At 45.4% G+C, this 23,503-nt stretch overlaps 1 protein-coding gene across 1 annotated transcript in view; it reads left to right on the forward strand.

Annotated features, from left to right (window-relative positions):
* PRKCZ (protein kinase C zeta) overlaps positions 1 to 23,503 on the forward strand; it is a 1,951,357-nt gene that overhangs the window by 465,085 nt on the left and 1,462,769 nt on the right. Inside the window, exon 4 of the mRNA XM_069610174.1 lies at positions 14,569 to 14,658. Within this exon, the coding sequence (XP_069466275.1) occupies positions 14,569 to 14,658 (90 nt within the window). The remainder of the gene's footprint in view (positions 1 to 14,568; positions 14,659 to 23,503) is intronic.

The following is a 23,503-nucleotide window of genomic DNA, read 5'->3' on the forward strand; positions in this document are numbered from 1 at the left end:
CACTGTCTCTGCATGGACATGATTTATTTATGTGTTTGCTTGTTAGGCACTTACACAGCTAGTAAAATACTGTTTCAAAGCGCCCACAGAGGGACAAGGGAATGAATTACATTGCAAACCACAATATTTAATAAGAGCAGTGGAGGGGAAAAGGGAATAAAGGACGAACCTACTCTGCCTTATGAGTATTCAGAATGTGCAAGTGTAGCAAGGAAGAAAAAAGAGGGGCTAAGTGCTGGGGAGTCCATACTCATGGGTGAGCCACAGATGAAGTGCTTGGGTTGAAGAGTGCTACATGGCCTGGAGCCACGTTAGGTGTAAGTGCGAACCTCCTTTGCGGAGGGTGTGGCAAGGCAAGTGCATGGGATAGACCGGAGCTGGGCTGATTGCGTGTGGGAGGTCGGGCCCCGAGGATGCATAAGGGCCCTGAACACCAATCAAAGCAACTGTGGGGTTAGGAGAGGAGAGAGGGAGTGGGAGGTAAAGAGGAAAGTCTTGAGCAGCTTCCAGAATTTCAGAAAGTCCTGCTCAAGCCACACAGGCGGGGGGAGGCTGTTCCATAGGAGGGAGCCAGCTGAGGAAAATGATCAACCCTCTATTTAGCTAACTTCTTTACACACAGAGTTTGTGCCAGAGGAACGTAGTAGTCTAGAGGGAGAGTATTTAGTAAGATAAAGTTGAAGATAGTGTGGACCCTGGGCCAAGACAGCCTTGTGGGTGATGCAGAGGGATTTGAATTTAATTTGTGCAGAAACCTGGAGCCAGTGAAGACTTTTTAGGACAGGAGAGATGCGGTTCCTGTGCTTCAGATCAAGGATAAGTCTTCCAGCCCTATTCTGGATTAGCTGGAAGGGGTCGCAGAGTGGAAGAAGGTAGATTCAGGAGGAGGCTATTGCAATGGTCAAGCCTAGAGCGATCCAGGGTTTGTGGGATCACATTGAGCCTCTGGGGGAAGTGAGAAAAGGGAAAATTCTTTTGCGAAGGAAGAGCTGAAATTGGGACGAGTGAGAGACGGAGAGAGAGATCTCGAGAGAGAGATCTCGAGAGAGAGAGATCTCGAGAGAGAGAGATCTCGAGAGAGAGAGATCTCGAGAGAGGGAGATCTCGAGAGAGGGAGATCTCGAGAGAGGGAGATCTCGAGAGAGAGAGATCTCGAGAGAGAGAGAGATCTCGAGAGAGAGAGAGAGAGATCGAGAGAGAGAGAGAGAGAGAGAGATATATATATATATATATATATATATATCTATCTCAGGGGGAGAGCCCCAGGAGGAAGGCCAGAATGAAAGGAGGGAGCAGGGGTCTCGATGGGAAGGATCTCCGTTTTACAGGCTTTGAGGCATAGATTGTTGGAGATGCACCAGGACTGGATGCCACATAGGCAGTCTGGGATGATGGAGGGTGCAAGAGGGTCAGCAGAAAGTTTGAAAAAGAGCTATGTCTACGTAACACTGGAAGTTGTAGGAGATGAGGCGTGCAAGCTGAACAAGGTAGATGTTAAAGACTCAAGGGGACAGGATAGAACCCTGGGGGACACCACAGGTGGATAAGGAAGTAGGAGAGGAGAATGTGCCTGGGATGACTTGGGAAGAGCCTTCAGTTAGGAAGGATGTCAGCCAGTTCAATGCCTGTTCTGAGATACCAAGAGTATCGTGGAGCCTTTGTATGAGGATGGAATCGTTGACTGTGTCCAAGGCAGAGGAGAGATCGAGAAGGATGAGGACATCTGGGGAGTTGGAGTCCAGAGATGCCAGCAGTTCTTCACGGGTGTTCAGAGGAGCAGTCTGCGTGCCTCTGGATGCTCGGAATGCAGATTTCTGGTCGTGGAGACCACCAACAAGTTCTGTGTTTGAGTTGGGGCAATGCCAGCTTCTCCAGGAAGGACTGATGGAGATAGGACGGTAGTTGGCAGGGCCGGTAGGGTCTGCTGAAGATGTTTTCAGCGTTGGTGCACAAGGAAGTGCTTAATGGAGGAGAGGAAAGATCCAGTGATGGAGTGATTGCAGAAATCAGCAAGGGGGCTAGGGTTAATGTTATCCTTGATGGTCCTGGATGAGCAAGGAGAAAACTGTTTAGAAGAGACCTTCATGGAGCAGACAACTCTGGAAACTTCTTCAGGTGTGACTGGGTAGAAGGAGGAGGGTGATGGGGGAAGGGGGTGTGGATGGATTGGGAGAGTGGGTAGCCAGGGTGTTCAGGATGTCCCGTGTTTTGGTGGCAAAGTGTGTGGCCAGTGTGTTGCACAGATCCTGGGAAGGAGAAGGGGAGGAGACTGGAGAAGGGTTGGCTAGTTCCCTGCAAGTCTTGAAAAGTTCAGACGTGTTGTTGGATGCACCGTAAACCCGTGCCTATATGTGGGCTCTTTTCTTGGCACGGATGGAGAGTCTGTATTGCATTTGGAGCAGGAGGCAGGCCAGTTTGTCAGAGAATGAGCCTCCCGTTCTGCCACCCTGCACTTTCGTTTCAGGGCTGCAAGTTCAGAATCGTACAAGGTGTTACGCTTGGAGGCAGGTTTCAGGCGGATCCTCCGGACTGGGGCAAGAATATCAAGAGTATTGGTGATGGACAGGTGGAGGTTGCTGAGGGCAGAGTCAGAGGTAGAAACTGATGTAGGGGAGTGAGGGGAGATGAAGATGGACACTTGTTTCATCGGACTGATATTGATATGATATATGGCATTTAAAACGCACCTATACACAAGTGTTTCAAGGCGCGACGAGGCAAGAGAGGGGGAACAAAGGGAGGACGGACAACAACCCTACTAGGCCAGGTGTTGTCCAGATCGCCCAAGGGAAGGGGAAAGGTACGGGGGGAAGGTGGGAGGGACAGTGCAGTACATGAGTATAGAATAAACAAAAGTAAAGGTAATGGCCAGAAGGTGGCAAGTGCAGAGGTAAGTGCGCACATCAGGGGAAAGTGCTGGTAGTGGGACTGTAGGGATACAGAAACAGTCCCCAAGTGCGGGCGTTGCCAGGCAGGTAGTGCAGGTGTGTGTGACTGGAGGCAGAGGGACCTGGCCCTGAGAACAGAGGGTGGCCAGGTAGCCAGTGCAGATTCCGTTTCAGCCAGGAGGTCAGCAGGGTTGAGGAGGAGAAAAGGAAGAAGCAAAGAGAAAGGTTTTGAGGTGCTTCCGGAACCGGAAGTGGTTCTCCTCAAGTTTCAGGGAGGCAAGGAGGCTGTTCCAGAGGGAGGCCCCAGCCAAAGAAAGAGATCTACCACCACCTTGTTGCTTGGAGAAGCGGCTAACCCTAAAGGAGTTGGAGGCGGATGAGCGAAGAGCTCGAGAGGGAAGATATTTAGGAAGAGAGAGTTGAAGGTATTGGGGCCCCAGAAGGCCTTGTGGACAATGCAGAGGGTTTTGAATTTGATCCTTGCAGCCACTGGGAGCCAGTGCAGAGATTTCAGTCCTGGAGAGATACGATCCCTGGGCTTGAGGCCAAGGACAAGTCTTGCAGTCCTGTTCTGGATGAGTTGTAGAGGGCAGAGAGTGGAGACAAGCAGATTTAGAAAGAGGCTGTTGCAGTAGTCCAGTCTAGAGAAAACCAGAGCTCTGGAGAAAGTGAGCTTCTGGGGGAGGAGAGGAAAGGTAGAATACCTCTGAGGAGGTGCAACTGGTAGTGTGACTTCTTAGACACGTCTGAGATGTGGGGAGAGAAGGAGAGTTGGAGTCAAAGATGACCCCATGGTTTTTAGCCTTGCAGGTCGGAGCAGGAGGGCCAAGAGAGGCTGGCCAGAGAGCAACAGGAAAGGAGGGAGCGGGTGTGCCAATGAGGAGAATCTCAGTCTTACTGGCATTGAGGCAGAGATCATTGGCGGCACACCACTCCTGGATAGCAGGCAGGCAGGCAGTCAGTCAGTCAGTGATGAGAGAAGAAGAGGTGACCGAAGGTAGCTTGAAAATTAGCTGAGTGTCATCTGCATAGCACTGAAAGTTGGGGCAGAGAGCAGCAATGCGGTGGGCAAGAAGTGCCAGGTATAGGTTGAACAGCCTGGGAGAGAGGTTAGACCCCTGTGGAACACCACAGGTAGAGAAAAAGATAGCGGAGAGGAAGGACTAGTGAACGAGGTTGGCAGGGCTTTTGGGGGGCGGTGAGAGAGCCAAAGGGACCTAGGTGGGAGAAGAGGAGAGAATGGTCTGACCAGGAGAGAGGGCACACGTGAGGTGGATTTTGTAGGAATCCATTACTTTAACACTATTATTTGAAGTTCAGAAGAAATGCACAACAAAATGATTATTTCTGTTCTGAGCTACTTCTTCACCTTCCAATAAAATAAAAATGCCCCATAGTCAAAAGTGGGGCATCAATGCCTTATGCCTCTCTTTGCCAGTTTTGGGACTTTGAAAATGAACCCCAAGGTTTAATTAATTTTTCTTTTGCAATCTGCACTTCATGTTTGCCTCTATCTGTGTGTTTGATTCCGGGCACCATGTAAAATAAGGAAAGTGACATTTCATGGCGGAAAGATTATCTGTATCTGTATGAATGTATGCACATAATGTGGAACAAATAAGAGAAGTATAATTCCCTCTCGGAATGCCCCTTTACTTATTTCACCTGGAGCTCAGAATCAGATCCCAGAGTTGTTAAAGTGTATCAAATGAGAAGACAAAGTATGTGGCAGAAGCTGAATACCAAGAAACTATTGGGCTGGAGCAGAATAGCTATTTGTTAGCTGAAATTTCAGACAAATACTAACTCAGTACAGCCCTAAATGGGAATAGATAGGTGGATTTCTTTGAATGGGTTAGTGGTGATGTGGAAGTGGGGTGAGTTTGAGTTGGTTTGTGGCTGGAAGGGTGGATTTGTAAGTGAATGGGTTGTAAGTTGCTGGGCTAGTCAGACGGTGGGATTTTGGCGACTATTTTTAAAAATACTACAGAACAGTGAAAAGGTCCTGTTCTGCCGACCTTTTTCATGTGCATCTTTTAATAGGAGACATTGTGCATGACTCCCATGAACTGATTAACAGGGATTTATCGCTGTGTGGAAAACGACGACCTTCATAGCCTTGTTTACAGGCTTTTAGGGAAGAGCAACCGTGGGGAGGTTCTGGTGCATTCAGGGAAATATGTGAATCCCATTGGGGCCATTCATCAAATGTAAAGGAGAGGGATGCAGAAGTGATAGGCACCTGTTTAATGTAGGATCCCCAAAAAAGGATTTGGAGCATATTCCGGCACACCAAAATCTTTGCGTTGTTTCCAGCAGCAACTCTGCAGTTGCTTCAGCAGGATTCTACAAGGGGCAGGTGGGCATACAATGCACCCCATGCGGATATCACCCAGCAGGTCCAATGTGAAAGGGGCATGCACTGCACTTCACAGTAAAAACCCGATTTGGGGCTAGGCCTTTGCTGCCTTTCTCAGCAGTCATTAGGCACTTAAGTTTTAGGCTTCACAAAAGGAACAGTGCTTTGGGAAGCCCACACCAACCCAATGGGGAATGTTTCCCATGACCTTGTGTGCACAGCATAAGGATGCTTTCTTTTTATCCCGATGCAAGTGTGTATAAAATATATATCTTGAGTATCTGGAGTGCATTGAAACGGTTGACCTTCCCTTTTTTTTTGTTGAACTCTTTATTTAAAATGTGCAACATCGATTGACAAAAAGAACAATAATATTTACATCTTTGGTCATTGCATTATACATAACATCATAATCAAACAACATTTAAAGCAAGAACAAACTGTTACTCTAGAATCTACAAAATGACCAAGACCTAATTCAATAAAAACCTAAACCTACGCACTAACTAGACATCAACAAACGATGAGGACTTGATAAACAAAGAACATGACAGACACCAACCACCCCCAACCCCAATCTTGTCCTTATTATTGAAAACAAAACAACTCCACTACACAATTCGAATCTTTGGTCATCCATAAAGTTCAGTGAAACTTCCCCACATATCTTCATAAATGATTTCCTTATGTTGCTTATAATACATAATTGTTTCATATCTTGATAACACCTGCACATCTAAAATCCACTCTTCCACTGTGGGCTTCTTCCTGGTCTTCCAAACCTTCAGTATTTGCTTAGTCGCCACCAATAAAGTTTTGCTAATCCAGCAAAATGTTCCCCAACCCATATTATGACCACTTCTTGATAACTGCAGGATGATTGCCAAGGGATTACGCGGATAAGTAATGTTGCAGATGTGGTCAATCCTATCAACATGATCTTTCCAAAAACTCTCAACACCCATTCACAACTCCACAACATATGCAGCAGACTACCCCTCTCCTTCCCACAACCCCAACACTTATCATTATCAATCATCCCTAATGCACACATACGTGCGGGGGTCCAATATATTTTACCCAATATTCTTTGATGAATATACCGTAATTGTAGTTCCGTTTTAGCATTTATTGGGACTTTCCATACCCTTTTCCACTCATCTATTGAAAGATCTTTACCTAGCTCTTCCGACCACGACAGTCGTAACTTTTCCCAAGAATTAAACTATTTTGCTTCACATTGCATAACCTTCAAGATATTCGATACTTTCTGAGCTCCATAGGTCAGAACCTGGAAAACATCTGGTTTCTGTGAAAGTGGTGTACCCATCATCTACCTCCTTCCAATGAGTAAATCAACCAATTCACCATATCTTCTTAACTCTCTACGTCTCAATCCAAATCTCTCTAATAGACTCTCAAAAGCTATCGCACCTTCATCACTACAGACATCACCAATTGTCAAAACGCCTTTTTCTATCTAACTCCTCCAATATAGTACCTTATTGTTAATATGTAGGCTGGGATTATGCCAAAGAGAGGCCTCTTTGTAAATGAATAATCCTTTCCCATTTCCTACAATTAATGAAGCCAATGTATTTTTTGTTGCCAATACTGTTTTCAAACCTTGCACCTTCCCAGGTAACTTCCCAAAAGAAAACGGATTTATTGTCATATGGTAAACATTTCTGCATCTCAATTTGCACCCACCTTGGCATCTGATTTCGATCCCCACTGGAGTAGCTAGACAACTTTTTTAACAAGAACCCATTATTATAATTTTGTAATATCGGGTATCAGAAGCCTCCATTCTTAACACTTCTAATCATAATATATCTTATATAATAGACCTTCTCTCTATTTTGACTTGGAGAAGAGCCAGGTCGAAGTTTAGCAATGAGTTATTCACCCATAGTGTTCTCTCCATTACCAAATGTGAGGGGTCAGCAATGAGAGGCAGACACAAGGTGTTCATGTTCTCAAACAAAGACTTTTATTAAATGAAAGGCGGTTGGGGAAATGCCTTTCTAGTCTATTCCTAGAGGAATTTCCCTACCTAGAAAGCAAAACTAAGGATCCATCTGTGTCAGGGAGTCTATAAAGGATACAAGGAAATGTCTTGGTCTTGATTATGGCAAAACTGTTCAAAAACCAAAAGTAATAACTTCAACGAAAATGTTCTCCAAGGTAAAAGCCCTAGGACCCAGAGGATGTTTCCCTTCCCCTAGATTCTTCAATAGGATTGCAAAAGTGTCCCTTTAAGTAATAGTTCCTTTAGATCTGTGTTGGACTCACAAAGTTCTTGTTTAAGCAGAACAAGTACTGTGGACCTGCTTTGGGATTCACATGGTTCTTGGTTTAGCATAACGTTCTGTATAAGTCTCTGTGAAACTACTTGTAGCTTTGTAGATGGCCTGGTATCAGTGCTTCATTTGTTGGGGTGTTTGCCATGGCTCAGCCCCAGCACTTATTTCTGAGCCCAGTTTAAGTTGTGTTATTTTGGCAACTTTATTATTTTAATTGTCAGTCAGTCATAGTAATGCAACATGCAACAACAGTATCCTCTGGGTTGGCAGGTCGTGCCTAATTATCAATTTTCATGAATAACAATGAGTTGAAAGATGACAATGCTGTCACTCATGCTAGCCATGCCTGCACACTGCTCCACTCAGCCTGCATGACATTGGTGCACATTTTCTACCTTAATAACTAGCAGCAGTGCCACAGCAGGGTGGGTTGGCAACAACAGGACAGTCACCAGTGAGCAGCCCCAACACACGGATAAGGTCAGTGAAAAGGACAATGTCGAAGAGGAGTGCCTGCCACAAGTGACAATCTATACAGGAAGACCTTACTGCAGTGTTTGACAGGACATGTCACTAGTTTAGAAATGAATTTGCCTGTATTTTTCCCTCAATTCGCTATAGGAGGAAAGCATGTTTGCTCTTCTCTGTGGTTAGATGGTCAATATGTTCCACTTGCCACTGATATATTTAGCGCAAAATGTTAACGATGATGTGTTTTAAAGGAACATTTAAACATGTTATTTCGCGCCACAACTAATATGTTATGTCGATGCTGCCAGAGTGAGATCATTCATCTCCTTTATTAAACCGGTGGGAGTTGCAGCTTTAACCCCAAATATGTTGACACCATATGGAGCAGACGAGTGGTGTCCACCCCGGTGTGTCACAGGCGTGCTGTAAAATATTTGGGCCCTGGCACCTATTTTCTTAAGAATTAAGCACTGCCTGGTATACTCCCCTGCCAGGAATCTTGGTTCAATCTCAATTGCCTGGTATATTTGCCTGCCAGGACTTTCTTTTTTAGGGTTGCAGATTACCTGGTAAACTCTGCTGCCCGGAATCTGTGTACATCTTCAATTTCCTGGTATACTCGTCTGCCAGGGCTTCTTATATATTTCTCAGTCCTTCAGTTATATCAAAATAGCCTATACCATGACCTGCTTTGTATAGCTAACTTTGGCAATGCTTGTTCAAACCTCTTCCCCACATTGGCATGTCAGGCATCTGTATTGGGTCGTGGTTTGTCTTTTGGACTTTCTTTTTTGCATTCAAACATTCTTCTTATCGGGTATTGGTTTTTTAAACTTTCGGTTTTGCCCACATTAGCAATTTCGTACTATTCAAACAATCTGTGTTCCTGCGCTTGTCGGAATGCCCTGGGTTTCCCAGCTGCTTTTGGCAGACTCATCTGTCTTTTCCTGCATTTCAGACACTCTTCACACCGCTATGGGATGACTGCTTCATCAGCTTTCAATGTGGAATTGTGCAGACGTTCTCAACTGCTTACTTAGCTCCTCTGTGACTCGAGGGCTTCCCTTTTCGTTAGGGAGCAAACAGTGCTGCTTCAGCGTGAGGTCTGACCTCTCTCCAGCGCGGCTCATCTTGTCTCCACGAACCGCTTGGCTCGCATTTGCTTTCTCTTCTTCCTTTCAGGTGGCCTTCTCTGTGCTCATGAGTCCTGACCTGGGACTTGACGTCCTTTCCTGCATGGCTCACTTCCACAGTGCGCCTTCCAGCTTTTAATGTCCCATGCACTGAAGGGGCGGCAAAACAACTAGGCTGCATGTGAGTCTTCGAGTTCCTGTTCCTTTGCACAAACTCCTTACGCCACTTTCTCGTCCCAGTACCTTGCTGCTTATGGGAGTTGGAGTCCATGAATGACATTGGATCCTCAACTCCGATTTCTTTTTACATTGGGATTTCATATAAAGGCATATTAAAAAAGGTGTTGGATTTGTGCTAACTCTTAGTAGTTTTTCTTAGGGTTCTCACATAAAGGTACATTAGAAAAAAGATGGTATGCATGTGTTGACTGTTAAGTGGTTTTGTTGAAGGATCTTGCACAAGGGTAGACCAGAAACAAAGGTGTCATGTGGGTTGTGGGTGTTTGAGTCAAAGGTGGAGTTCTGGCCACAGAAGTCTTGTGAAGAGTTTTCTTCACTACCTCTACAAGGGCTACAGCTAGATGATAATAGGCTATTAAGTTCTTTGTTGTCAGTTTCTCGTCTTCATGGGAAAGGGGGAATACCTGTTTGTCGACACTGGAGTCAAAACGTGTCCACCAGTAGTTTTCACCTTCCATGTGATCCACCTCATATATCTGTCCCAGGGTCAGGATCAAGTAGCCACTTGGCCACATGGGAAAGGGCCCCTGCCAGGGAATTCGTGATGACTCCAGTGGAGTCATCACACAACACACTTCAGCATACTTTGTTGTGCCACTAGCCCACTTTATTAGCAGGCTAGTGGTAGGTATACTGAGGACATAATGGGCATGGGAAGCAGAGCCAGTGAGGGTTGTGCTGTCTCTTGTGGGCTCCCTCATTATGTAATTTAAAAAAAAAAATGTATTCGACTGTATTGCATTTTCTTAGTGTTGTGATAAATCGAACACCGTTGTTATTCCTTTCCCTGAGGGTAACCTTCACTCATGGGGCCAGGGTGAGGCCGACCCCTTATGATCCAAAGCCTGGGGGTGGCTATATGAAGCAAGATCATGTGGGGGGGGGGGTGGATCCTTGGGGAGAGGACACAGCATCATTGAAGGAAGACGCATGCTCCCCTTATCCTGATGGGCAATGGTAATATTCTCACTCAACCCTTTGCCAAATCCGTCTCCTCTCCAATATTCCCCCACGTGACATAGGGAAAGATCTATCCACAACTGGAATAGGGAAGAGGTAGGGAGCAGTAATGATTACTCCCAATGAGGGCCAATATCAGCTTCCCCAATATTGCATGTTAAAAGGACTGGGTAACATCAACATGAACCCTTGTGACTGTCTAACATATCATTTTGTGACTTTAAAGCTACTGAAATTATAGAACTAAACCTCCTGTTATACCAGCTTGTCAGTCCATAGATATGAAAAAGGAGGAAAGAAACTTATTATACCAAGAACTGGCTACCATTTCCATGCATGTGAAAGTACTGCGATGAGAACGCTGAAAGGAGTAAAGACGATCAGTGAAGACAGGAAGCACAAGTTACACTCTAGTTGTTGCAAGCATATACCTGCGGCAGGGAAATTTAAACCAGCGAACCAGCTGACAGAAAGACGCTGGCTGGAGAACCCTACTCCTCTGGGCTGAGCTGACAGCAAGCAAGAGTATGCTGTGAGGACGCCAGAAGCAGATGAGTCTTCTGGGTGTTCGCAACCACTAGAACGCAGCCTCTGTACCACGTAAGCACAGAAAGACATGGAACAAATGAGCGGGAACTGCAAGAGGCAGAGAGGCAGTGAAACGCTGAAGGACAGCCACAGGCTTGCCGTAGGAAAACTAACATATGTCAACTCGAGCCAGTGAGTCCACCCAAGGGAAGCGGGGACACCGGGGTGTATTGCAACCCTACCAAAACCGAATAAACATGAATAAGGTATTTAAGGGAGAACAAGCAAGTGAGCATTTCTTAAAAAGGCAGAACCAGTTGAATATAAGAGATGTCAAGTTTGTGAGTTTATCAGTACATCTATAAGAGAAGCCTTGGCAGGAGAGTATACCAGGCAGATGCAAGTTGTAAGTGTGTTCATGTGAGAAAGCCCTGGCAGGAAAGCATACCAGGCGTGGTCAAGTTGAACAGTGTGTAATATACATTACCTATGGAAGTCCTGATGAGGATTCATCGTGACTAGCAAAAGGCTGTGGAAACATAATAAAGAGGAGAGCAAACCTGGCAAGCGGCACACAAGGTATACTAACAAGATGCAGACTTACAGCTAAGCTGTTTTGTGAACCAGTTGTGTTGTTGATCAAGAGAAACTTAAGGAACTGATATTCTTGAAAGTATAAAACGGAGTGAAGAGAAATCCAGTCGAAGGGAACCACCCTCTGAAACAAGGAACTCTATCCTTCTGGAACTTTTTTGTTTTGGAGTTACGCATTTCCTTTCTGAACATTTGTACACTACTAAAGGCCAAAGACATTTTCCCTTTTCGTCATAGTTGATTTTTATAATGTGAGGGCCAGAATAGTACTTTGGAGACAGGACATTTTGCGTTGGACATTGACATTTGACAGACCCTTAGTTTTGGTTTTAGGCAGGGAAACACCTCTTAGCAGGCACAGAGCCATTTCACAACCCCCTTTTAATTTAATAAGTCTTTGACCAAAACCATGAATCCTGTGTCCACGTCTCATTTCTGGCTCCTCACAATGTACAAATCAATACTCAAAGAACTCAGTCTCTATACATTACTTACATGTTTTCACCCCCCCACTTCCCTTGCCCCACCTTCCTAAACCACCCCCTCCCTGGACAACAAGGTGGACACTGATACAACTTCTCAATGCATGTGTTTATATAGGGATTCTTCTATCTGGTTACCCCTTCCGCATGACAGCGATACTCTCTAATATCCCCACTCTGGGCCGGCCTATGCTTCTCAAAATACTGGGGTTACTTCCTTTCTTGGCTGACTACTCATCTGATTCTGCGTCCATATATTTCCATAGGAAGGAGGACCACTCCATTTATCTCGATGGCTGTTTGTCGTGTAAGGCTCCCGTGATGTTTTCCATATCATATATTTCCCCTAGCCTTCAGCTAGGGAACCGCTAGGGACCCGCTAGGGACCACAAGAGTCCCTTTCTGCACCATAGCTACACAGGCTCTAGACGCATAAAGGGAGAAGTGCACCATATGCAGTAGACATGTCCACTGCCTCTCTGTTACATTGATCCAAAAAAGGACCAGTAATGTATCTAGCACCCTGTCAATCCATCCAAGCACCTCCTTCCAGTAACCCTGAATCCTGGGGAAATCTCACCACATATGCCAATATGTGGCTCTTTCTCTGCATCCATGCCAACAGCTCAAGTTTACTCCCGGGTATTTTTTGAGAGGCGGACCAGATCATACTGCCATCTATTAAGCAATTTCAGGCCATGCAGTTTATATTAGCATTTGATAGATGTTTTGTGTGCATTCAAACATAGGGTCTTCCATTTTTGGTCATCTAGCTCAAGCCCCAAGTCCCTCTCCCATCCTGAACTGTATGACTTAGCACTCCAACCCTTCCCTTACATCAGTGATCTATATATAGCAGAAATCAGTCTGGTCGGCCCTGTGTTTTCATTTAGAATATATCGGTGTCTGTGAGCCCCCTCTGTAGAGCCACTTTCCACTTTTCTGCCATTATTACCCTTTTCAACTGTAGAAACATGAACACTGACAACTTCCCCACATGCAGACTCTCTTCCACTTCTATTGTGACACATACTTTCCCCTTCACTATCTGCACCACTCTCTCTAGCCCTGCCTCAAACCACGACTGAAACTAATGAACTTCCACAACATAGTCACTGATCGGCAAGGCCCAGGATCTCATGTCTCTGGACTCTATGTGGGACTGCCCTCAGAGAGGCCCAAATCCATTCACTCACCATTTCCGGGCTGAGTCAGTGATTTTCTAACCTCGCCCATTGTTTTTCCTCATCTTTACGTAACTGAGGGACTAACCTGGAACTGCGCGGGCTTATAAGTATACAATTCGGTAGTCATACCCCCCCATATTTTTCTTTGGTATCACTAGGGTACCATATGCAACCCTTTGCTTCTGCCCCTGACATAGGAAGCAAAGAATCCTGCTTTTAAGGTCAAGGATTGTCACTCTTGGAACAGCCACTGGGAGCATCTGAAAAGAGAATAACAACTTGGGCAAAAGGGTCATTTTTATTGTGGTCAAACGCCCCATCCATGATAACGGTTTTGACCATAATTCCATGTCACCATATAAGGCATTCAACAGAGGGAGGTAGTTCACATCGTAAAGGCCCCCTTAGCTCCCTGGTGACCTATATCCTGAGGTATTTCTTGCCAGTCCAACTTATATATTAAGTGAAAGGAGGTCATCGATAGACCCTTCAGGGCCTTTGGCAAGAGTATAGACTTGACAGAGTTCACTTTAAACCTTGCTAGACTTCCGTATTCAGCGTTAATTTGAAGCGCTCTTGGAATCGAATCTACCGGGTCCCTAATATGTAGCAAGATAGCTCCCAATTCCAGTCCTTGGCATATCCGTATGGCCAGTAGTTCGATAGTAAGGGCAAACTATAACAGTGACAGGGGACATCCTTGTCTACTTCCTCTCCCCCGACAGAAGTCGGAGCAATTCTTTCATTTACAACCACTTGCACCTCTGGATCAGTGTAAACAGCACAAATACCTTACATAACCCGCGCTCCAAACCCTATCTTCCGGAGTACTCCAAATAAAAAGTCCCATTCAACCCTATTGAACGCTTTCTCGTTGTCGAGGGCGAGCATTGCTGGGTTTCCTCCCTCATATCTCGTCAGTTCCATAAGATTCAGCGTCTCGCGCAGCATAGCTGCACCCAGACGCACATGCATAAAACCCACCTGATCTGAGTGGATCAGGCAGGGCAAGAGCCCTTCGAGACGCATGGCTATCATATGTGCATAACTAGTAATAGTATAAACACAAGCTTCTGTCTCATTTCAACTAAAGAAATATGATCCACAGTCATATGGTCAGCTTTTATTATTTTAACTAATTTCCATTTCTGAGCGGTTACATGATAAAAAGCTAAAATCACTAAGATTTGTTCTGCCATTAGACCTACATTAAGCTAACAAATAAATGGATTTGTGGATCCGTTTTGTTCTATTTAGTTTATCTTGTCGGATCAGATGATACAGATGGCATTAATAGCATTACTGTTTTTTGTTTGATAGGGTTTGATTGATAATAGTGCCATTTATTTCATGAACAGGTAATGTTGAAATTAAGATTTGAACATTAACCATTTCCCATGTTTGTGTTGCTCTTTGTTAGGCGACCCTTGTACTATTTCTTCTCAAATGGAATTGGAAGAAGCTTTTCGCTTGTATCGTCAGCATGGCGAGGAGCGTCTCAACATACACGGTTAGTTAATTGCCAACGATTGCAAATCTAAATCCTTACAAAATATTATTTCTCTGACCAAACCATGTCTTCACCACATGTACTTGTTAAAAATTCATTACCTTTCTTTAATATGGATATGATTGATGTACTCACTAAATTACAGTTCATTCTTTCCCTTAATGCTTATTTATTTAATGTATGTATAATGCACCACATGCCACCTTGCAGGGTGGTGGTACATACAGGAGGGTGTGGGATGAATGTTCTACATTGATGGTGTAGTCCATGTTGGTTATGCTAGGCTAGGTGGGATTAGCCAGTCAGCTTTGCACAGCCTCTAGGTGTGTGACTCACGTGGGTCAGTGTGAGGCCTTGCCATCCCGAGTTTTAGAGCACTGGGAAAGTGGTCATGTTGGTTTTAAGCATTTATTACATTTATTTCTTGTTGATGTTGATTATCGTGTTTGCTAATGCTAGAACTTTTGTAAATCTAACTTCACATATTGCATTTAATTGAAGGTCTACTTTCCAGTAGACAATTAAAGTCTTTATTTTCATTGGAGCCATTTTGTTTTTGTCACCATAATACATAAGAGGGTAATAGACCAAATACAGTTCAGAGAAAATCCCTTAAATATATTTACTCTTCTTTCTTGATAGCGCACAGCACAAAGTCTTTTAATTCAATCATTTTAAAATGCATGCGTTTTGGTCACCTTTATTATGCCGTTTTTTTTTACCAACTCTGCAATGATATACTCCTTTTTGGGGACTTGAGTCTCAATTGGCCATTCACTATGCACTTGCATACCAAGTAAATGTGCCTTTTGAGTTTGTTGATATTTTACTATCTGCCAAAGCCCCTTTCAGCTCCAATGTTGATGGTTCACTAAATCACAATGGCATAAACATCTTTTTGTGGTGGATGTGGTTTTAAACAAATCGTTGTACAACTTGTTCCTTCTTACTGGATTAAAAAGAAACCAACCTCTTCAAAATATATTCACATCATGTACATCGAAAAAATGAAGAAGCGCTAGCGTGCCCATTCTTCATTCAGCAAGCTGTAACAGTCCCAAGTATCCCTTGCAAAATATGAATAGAAGAAAGACTTGATTGTACTTTTTACAGTAGAATCATTTGTAAAAACCAAATCTTGTATTCAAGTTATAGTTTGGTGAGTAAACTTACCCACCATGATTGTCTTGAAATGTATGTATTTTTAAAACCAATGTTCTTGTATGTGCTGGTATCTTTCCTCCGTAGTACATCACTCCTTGTATGGAATGAACTGAAAATGTGTATTGCTGTGCACAAACACCTCAAAGTAGAAGATAGAGGGGTGTGTTGTCCTTTCTGCCAACTGGTCTGCCCCCTTAAGTGCCCACTGGCTTAACTAGTCCTTTTACAACAGATACACTTGTGCCACAGATTGCTTGAGATAATAGATCTCCCTCGGGTAAAATGGTCTAGAAACATTTGATAGCCGTGAGGGGGTTCCACACATCTCTGCATTGCCTCTGGTTACCTTTTTATGTGGTCATGTACAATGTTTAGGTGCAGTCAGAGCTAAAATGCTTTCTTAATGATCTTGCCTAAATCAGGCTTCAACCACTGCAGACTGTGGCAGACAAATGTGCATCTTGGAACCTCACCCTGGACCACGATAAAGAGTAGGCTTTCCTGCCATACTACCAAGGTAGCAAGAGACTGAGTCACCATGGTCTTCATAGGCTTGAACAAGTGTGGTCGGGGCAGAGGCCAGTTTTTTGGGGATTGTATGGCTCCCCATCACACAGCTATACTGACGTTCAAAGTGTGCTGAATACTGCCAACACTTGATTGCACAAAATACTAGTGTGGTGTCAAAGGCAAGCACACAGTGCAGACAGAGGCACAGTTTGATGGGGCTAAGAAGCCAGGGGTGTGGAGGAGGCTGCAGGTAAAAGACTGAAGAGAAGATTGGAGTGGGAGGGCAAACCCATAAAAGAATCTGCATGCTCCAGAAGAAACAGAGGGGATGGAGGACAACCACCTTTGAAAAATGGCAGAACCGCAGAACACTTGCATTAGATGCACAATGGACTGCCAAGGGGTGGGTGGCACTGTGTTCGGTAGACCGGGCATGCAGGACAAAGAGCACAGTAAGCAAAGAGGGTGTGGCTGTGGCATAGTGAGTGGCTGTTTAGGCATGGTAAAGGAGGATGGGTGAGAGAACCAAATCTATTTCTCAAACGATCCGATTCCAGAGTGTTCTTCATAGGAGGCATTAAAGGAGAGGTACAGGTCTGATAGCGGATCGTTTTCCAAATATTGCTTCTCTTCAAACATGGGGCCACTGATCTTGGATCTCTGCTCCCCACTATTTGGAGAAGTCTTCTCATGACGGGTTTTACTTTACTTTAATAGATTTATATGGTGCAGCAATGGACCCGGAGGCATGATGGCATGGACATAACATGAAAACAAGCATGATACACATATGCAAAGGTCAAGGCCTGGGGGGAAGCAGAAAACAAGATAGGCACAGATTAGTCAAACAGCCAGGTGTTTAACTTTTTCTTGAAGGGCTCAAGTTTCAATTTGAGCCTGAGATCCAGAGGAAGGCTGTTGCAAAGGCTCCCTTTTCTTCCTTTTTTGATTTACTTCGGGGAATAACTAACATTTTCGACACGTTGGCTCTGAGTTCTAGGAGCAGTCTTGATCGTGATGAGTTCTTTCAGTTATTGGGGCATGGTTCCTAGTGAGCTCTTAAAGGTGATCATTAGTAGGCGATATCGGATTCTCACCTCCACATGGAGCCAGAGCAGGGTTCTTCTGGCTGCTGAGACGTGATCATGTCTCGCTAAGCCCATTACTACACTCTCAGCCCCGTTTTGAATCACCTGGAGACGGTTAATCTCGGCTTTACTGATGCCTGTCAAAAGACTACAGCAGTAGTCAATGTTTGCACCCACTATGGCTCTTACTAGAGTTTCTGCATTGGTGTTCGGCTCACCTGATATCCACGGGGACGCCTGTATGCCCTGGTTGCCGGATTTCCCCCAGATGTACTCAATTCGGGATGATGTCTTCTATGGCAGGTGGGCCTGAAAACACAGGAGGACTGGGCTTGGCTTCAGATTTCGTTTCCTCCCACCAGCTCCTTGGACTCGACCTGAAGCCCCCCCCCCCCCCCCCTTCCTCACCTTGTTATGTCTGGCGTGCTCTCCGTCCTGCTTTCTGCGCAGGGGCGTGTAGTTTCTGTGGGTTGAAGCGACCTAGTTAACTTCACTTCACTGATGCCAACCCATTCAAGTGTCTTTAAAGAGGTAAGTTCGATTATAGTAGTCTTTGAGGGCCTTTGCTTTCTTGCGGGCTATTAATGTCTTTCCCTTATTGTTTTCCCCTTAGGTATGCAGAAGTTCGCTGAGTTTGCTGCTTGGGTTCGGCTCCTGCCGGGATTTATGGACGTGGAGTGTATGACGAAAGGTAGGTTCAGCGTGAAGTGCGGTGCGCTAATGTCTTTTTGGGCTAACCTGTATTCTTTATTCCTTTTCAGGTTACAATGGTATTTCTGGGCGTGCAGTGTTTTCCGGAGCGGAACCGGCCAAGATATGCCCAGCCAGGTGAGGAGATTTTGGTTACTGATGAGCTTGCCGTGAGTAATTTGTTTAACGTTGTCTCTTTTCCTCTCCTCCCCAGGTGCTTCGTTCCGGTGCGAGCGCAATGTCCTGAAGATGCTGCCAACGGGATGGAAGACCGCGAGCAGCTGGGTGGATGGGATGGGGATGGAAGACTACAGGTAAGCTGGAACTGCTAATAATGTTCTTTTGTTTCCTCTGCAGGTCAGCGATTCCAGGAATGCCGTGTGCTGGTCTCTGAACACAGTGAGCGTTATGCTGCTGGCTGCATAATAACGCGAATCACGTTCTTTAGCTTGGGTGTGGTTTATATAGCCTACCCTGTAAAGTAGTCCAGGTAAAGTAGTCCGGGGTACCACACCCTAAAACACTGCACCGCACAGTCTGGTTCTTAGGGACTAGACTGTGTGGGTGCCTCCATGTTGGCTGTAGGCCTCCATATGAAAAGTAGTCCCTTCAAGTCCCATTCTAAATATGAGCCTGGCGCCAAAGGCCTGACTCCAGGAGAGTCTCTGGTGACAATGCAAGGCCCTTGGGGCCCCAGATGAACCCCGAGCCCTAAGCCTACCTGGCATGTGACCATGCCAGTGGCGTTCTGGGTCACGGGTCATGACAATTGGTCTGAGAGATTAGAGGCCGCAGGAGCGCAAAGAGTCTTGGATAGTAGGCTGCCCCAGAGACCACACTCCTCACATGGGCCTTCATGGAGAGGTGCTGGTCTAGGATAACCCCAAGAGATTTTACTTTCTTCAGAGTATTGATCTTCACATCGCCAGGTTGGACGTTCCCGTACGTGGGATCCAACTTGGAGAAGGTGCTTGGAGCCCCCACGATCATGAGCTCCGTCTTCTACCTGTTCTGGGCCTGTCCGTTCATGACCATCCAATTGTCGATGCATGTGTAGGCTTTGTTTATCCTGGCTTCGTCTAGTGCATGGGAGCCGATCAGCGGGATGATGCATTGGGTATCATACGCAAAGTTGGTGAACCAGATACCTTCTTGCTCAAGCATGGCAAAGAACTGGACTGTGAAGATGTTATAAAAACACGGGGAGAGACTCACTCCTTGTGGAACTCTGTATTCGATCGGCATGATAGCCGCTTTGGCAATTTCCGAGCAGACACAACTTACCCTATTTTTGAGAAAAGAAGCTACCCAACGGGAAGCCTCTGGGGAGAATGCGCCCACTTCTTTGAGCCTGGAGACCAACAAGGTGTGGTCTACCAGGTCGAAAGCGGCAGACAAAGTTGGGAATCTTTTCGGATGGACGACATCCTTGTCTGTTCCATCAGCATCCCAACCGACCACACCTTTGTTGGATAGCATGGTTGGATTTCCTTCTCACTATTGCCCCTCTGTGTTTGGTCCCTAGTTTTTGTACACCATTACTACTTTCTGCTGATTAATTTTCGGCACAAGCTCTATTGGCCCCATTTTCAAAAATACCCTTTGTCGATGCTTCTCCTGGCCTTGCATTCATCTTTGTTTCCTGATGCAGGAGCTCCTTGTTGGTGTTCCCACGGACAGTCCCCTCTCTAGCAGGGCTTGGCTCTTGGATATGGGGAGGAGGAGATATCGTTTGGCCCGGAAAGCAGGGATGGCTAGGGAGATTTTCATAACACTAAAATGTTTTGGTCACATTCCCCCATAGGTTAGGTGTTGCTTGAACTTTCGTAAGTGCTACAGCAGGCAAGTGGCCTTGATACTTGTCCATATTCTGAGTTGGAAGCTATTCCTCCCTTCTTGGGAACTAATTTCAGTTCATTCCACAATGTGGTAATCGTGTCAGTGGATGCTTTGTGTCTGCCCGATCCTAAAGGTGAGGCAAACGTTCATACCTCTTTGTGGATAGGAGCCCTCAAAACAACGGCTCAAGAATGAGTTTGACACTACCATCTGTGAGGTATACTTCATGGGTATAGAGATGATGCAGCACTGTTCTTAGATGACATCTGGGTTGTTTAGCGAGATGTCTAATGCTGGTTGGTGGACATGGTTTAGGAGTCTCATTTGAGAGCAAAGCAAATGACACTCTTGAAAACGAGGGAGCTGCTACAGGTTTTACTCCTTTCAGAAACAGATTCACTGGAGAGTACCAACAACAGCATGATCAAGAGTGATTGTCTCCATTCAAGGGCAGTGACTGCAAATTAAAGTTTTTCCTACACGACCCATCACCTGCAAGGGACAAGCCCATTGTTTCTTCCAGGAGAAGAAGTTACTATCAGGCTGTTGGGTTTTCCAAATAATCTACCACTCTCTCCTTCATGAAGAACATCAGTAACTGCAGAACCCTTGATACCTTCGCAGGCAATAGCTAAATCCCGTTTGGTAAGATTTTGCAACTTATCCTCAAAGAGGCTGTGGAATCCCCTCAGCCCCATCTCTTTCAGAGTTGAGAGAGGAGGGATATTTACTGTATTTCCTAGCCCTGGTGGAGGATTCAGTTCTAGGATGCAGTTTGGACCGGAGGCTCCTCAAGGTCCTCTGGAAGGACAATTTCAAAAGTAGTCGCTTTGATAAAAGCCCTTGAAATCAGAGGTCCAAAAACAGTACAGCCCTCTACCTGGTATTTGCCAATAAAGAGACAATACAGAGTGGATGGTGGTATGCCAAATGACCCAGCTTTATTGGAAGTATGCAAAAGCTGGGGAGAAACTAGATCAACAGCAAAGCTCTCTCTCTCGCTCAAATTCTTCTCTACGTTTGAACAGAAACAGTTTATATAATGCAAATGAGTCATTCTGATATCATAATCATTGAGCTATGAAAACCTATCTCTAATGCTAATTGGTCCTAACTGCTAAGCTACATATAGTATATATATGTCCCACTGTCATGATTCCTGCCCCTCATGTCCCCAGCCCTCCAATATGTCAGGCTGGAGCCAGGCCACGATCACCTACATGGCCCTCAAGGGCCTCTCCATCCCTCCAAAGACCCACTTGGAGTCAGACTTTGCGCTTGTGGCACCAGACTCACTCACTCCCATAGGATAACATTGGGGATTGGACTTGTAGTGCATTGATGGGGACAAGATGGATGCCCCCACATATTTCGGTTCCCAGAACTGCATGTGCAGTCTAGTCTTTTGGGTGTGGTTCAGCCTAGACACACCTGGGATACCCAGAGACTATTTAAGCCACGCCCAGGCTGAGAAACATGCTTTGCATTTTTTGCACCTACAGCGTGACACTCAGTGTTCGGATCGGTCTCCAGTAGGCCTGCATCTTTCTTCTGCGCTCAGCTTCTGCAAGAACACCGTTAGGAACAGCCTTACCTTGCAGCGCTTCTGCCCATCATTCATCGCTCCTTCTGTTCTGCGGGCATCTTCGGCGGTGTCATTCCCATCCCGGCACGCCGCTTCCTAAGGAAAAGGGAAAAGAACAGAAAAAAGGCATTAGTAAGCATTCAACAAATCTTCGCTTATTTTTTAAAAGACTGTACGAGCTTCAAACGCTTACCTGAATCCCAGCCGCTCTGGGGGAACTCTGTCTCCGGAACTTCTCAACCATCTGCAAGAGGGAAAAGACACTCCAGGTTAGCGTAGAAACATCTAGAGGCTCTGCATATCGCGCTTACTCACCGCATTTCTTTTTCATAACCGGCATCCACGCTGAAAACGTTGCGGCACCAAAAAGACAGAAAAAGAACTCAGTTCAATACAAATACGAAAGGGTCGCATCGCATATCGCGCTCTCACTCACCTTCAGCGCTACTCATCTCAGCAGCAGGTCGCCATCCCCGGACGCCGGCCATCATCTAAGGAAGGAAAGGAACAAAGTTAGAGAACTGTTCAAAAGACTCATTATACTTACCTGTCGAACTCTTGCCAGTGAAGTAACTAGGCAGCAACGAGCCGCATCAATCACCGGGCCCCTGCGCTGAAAGCAGGATGGAGAGCACACTTTCCAAGAAAACAAGGTGAGCTGTGGATCAAAGGGAAGGGTTGGACCCCGGGGAAGAAGGGGTTCAAGCCAATCCTGTGTTTCAGGCCCAGTCTCCAGTCGAGTAGACTCCAGGGAAGGGTTTGAGGTCGTAAGAGGTCCGGACAGGCGGAGTGACGTCCCCGTGTATACCATGTGAGCATTGCACCCACCCTACTGATTGGGTAACTATCTACGGTCCCACCCATAAAACATCCCATGAAAAGGTTATGACCTCATGCTTGGATATTATTGCTAAACTCTAAATTACTTCTGCGGTGAAAAGGACATATGCTTATCGGTTAGCATGCGGTCACTCTCTGTGAACTGGTAGCATGATGACATGTGTATGTAGATGGGAGGAGAGGACAAGCGTATCACCTTCGTTCTTAATTTAAAAAACAGCCCATGTTATCTCCGCCATGATGTCTGAGTTTCAAGGACTCTGGCCCTCTGTCTTGCAACAGTAAACACGCCATTCTAAGACACATTATTAATAACTATTGTTGCGAGTCATGCTACTTCCACCATGTTACGATTTTGTCACAGAAATCATTTTCTTTTTAGACGCACTTGCTTCTCTGTCACGCCTAGCTGATTGCTAAAACATTAATCTCTCAACTACTTACTACATTTCCTAGTCTGCTGTGTTGTCATAACTGATTCATCTTAATGGTTAGAACGCTTGTTGCCCAGACAATGGTATCTTGTTCCGTTATGTAAACTTTCTCTCTGGTGTCCTCGGCTTTGACATTCCTTTGAGGTAGCTATGTCCAGCCACTGCAGCATTTTTGCTGAATTAATTATATTCTATTCTAAAGAATTTATATTAAGTGCCAACTCGCCCACAGGCCTCAAGGTGCTAACAGACAGTACAAACAAGGAACAATGAAAGAGCAAAGGATAGCCATGGAGTAACAGTCACGGATCAGGAGAAAAATGAACAGAGAGGGATGCCTAAGCTCCTCCACCATCAAACAGATGGGTTTTTAGTGCTCTTCTAAACTGGGCACGTGAGGGAAGCTGCCTAATGGAGAGGGGTAGATTATTCCAGACCCGTGGGCCCTAGGCATTAAAGCTCAGGTCTCCAAACGTATTAAGTTTAAAGCATGGTTGCAGAAGTAGATTCTTGTTATTAGACCGCAGAGTACGCCGGTAATGCAATCTTCTGACCTGAGATTCAAGGTAAGTAGGAGCAATACCTTCAAGGCATTTGTACACCAAGCAGGATGCTTTAAAGTGAATCCTTTAATGGAACGGCAGGCAATGTAGTTTCCTCCTGGCATCAAAGACATTATCTCTATGCCTGATGCT

The sequence above is a fragment of the Ambystoma mexicanum genome, chromosome 8 (assembly GCF_040938575.1).
Source record: "Ambystoma mexicanum isolate Mex_15411 chromosome 8, UKY_AmexF1_1, whole genome shotgun sequence".
Classification (NCBI taxonomy): domain Eukaryota; kingdom Metazoa; phylum Chordata; class Amphibia; order Caudata; family Ambystomatidae; genus Ambystoma; species Ambystoma mexicanum.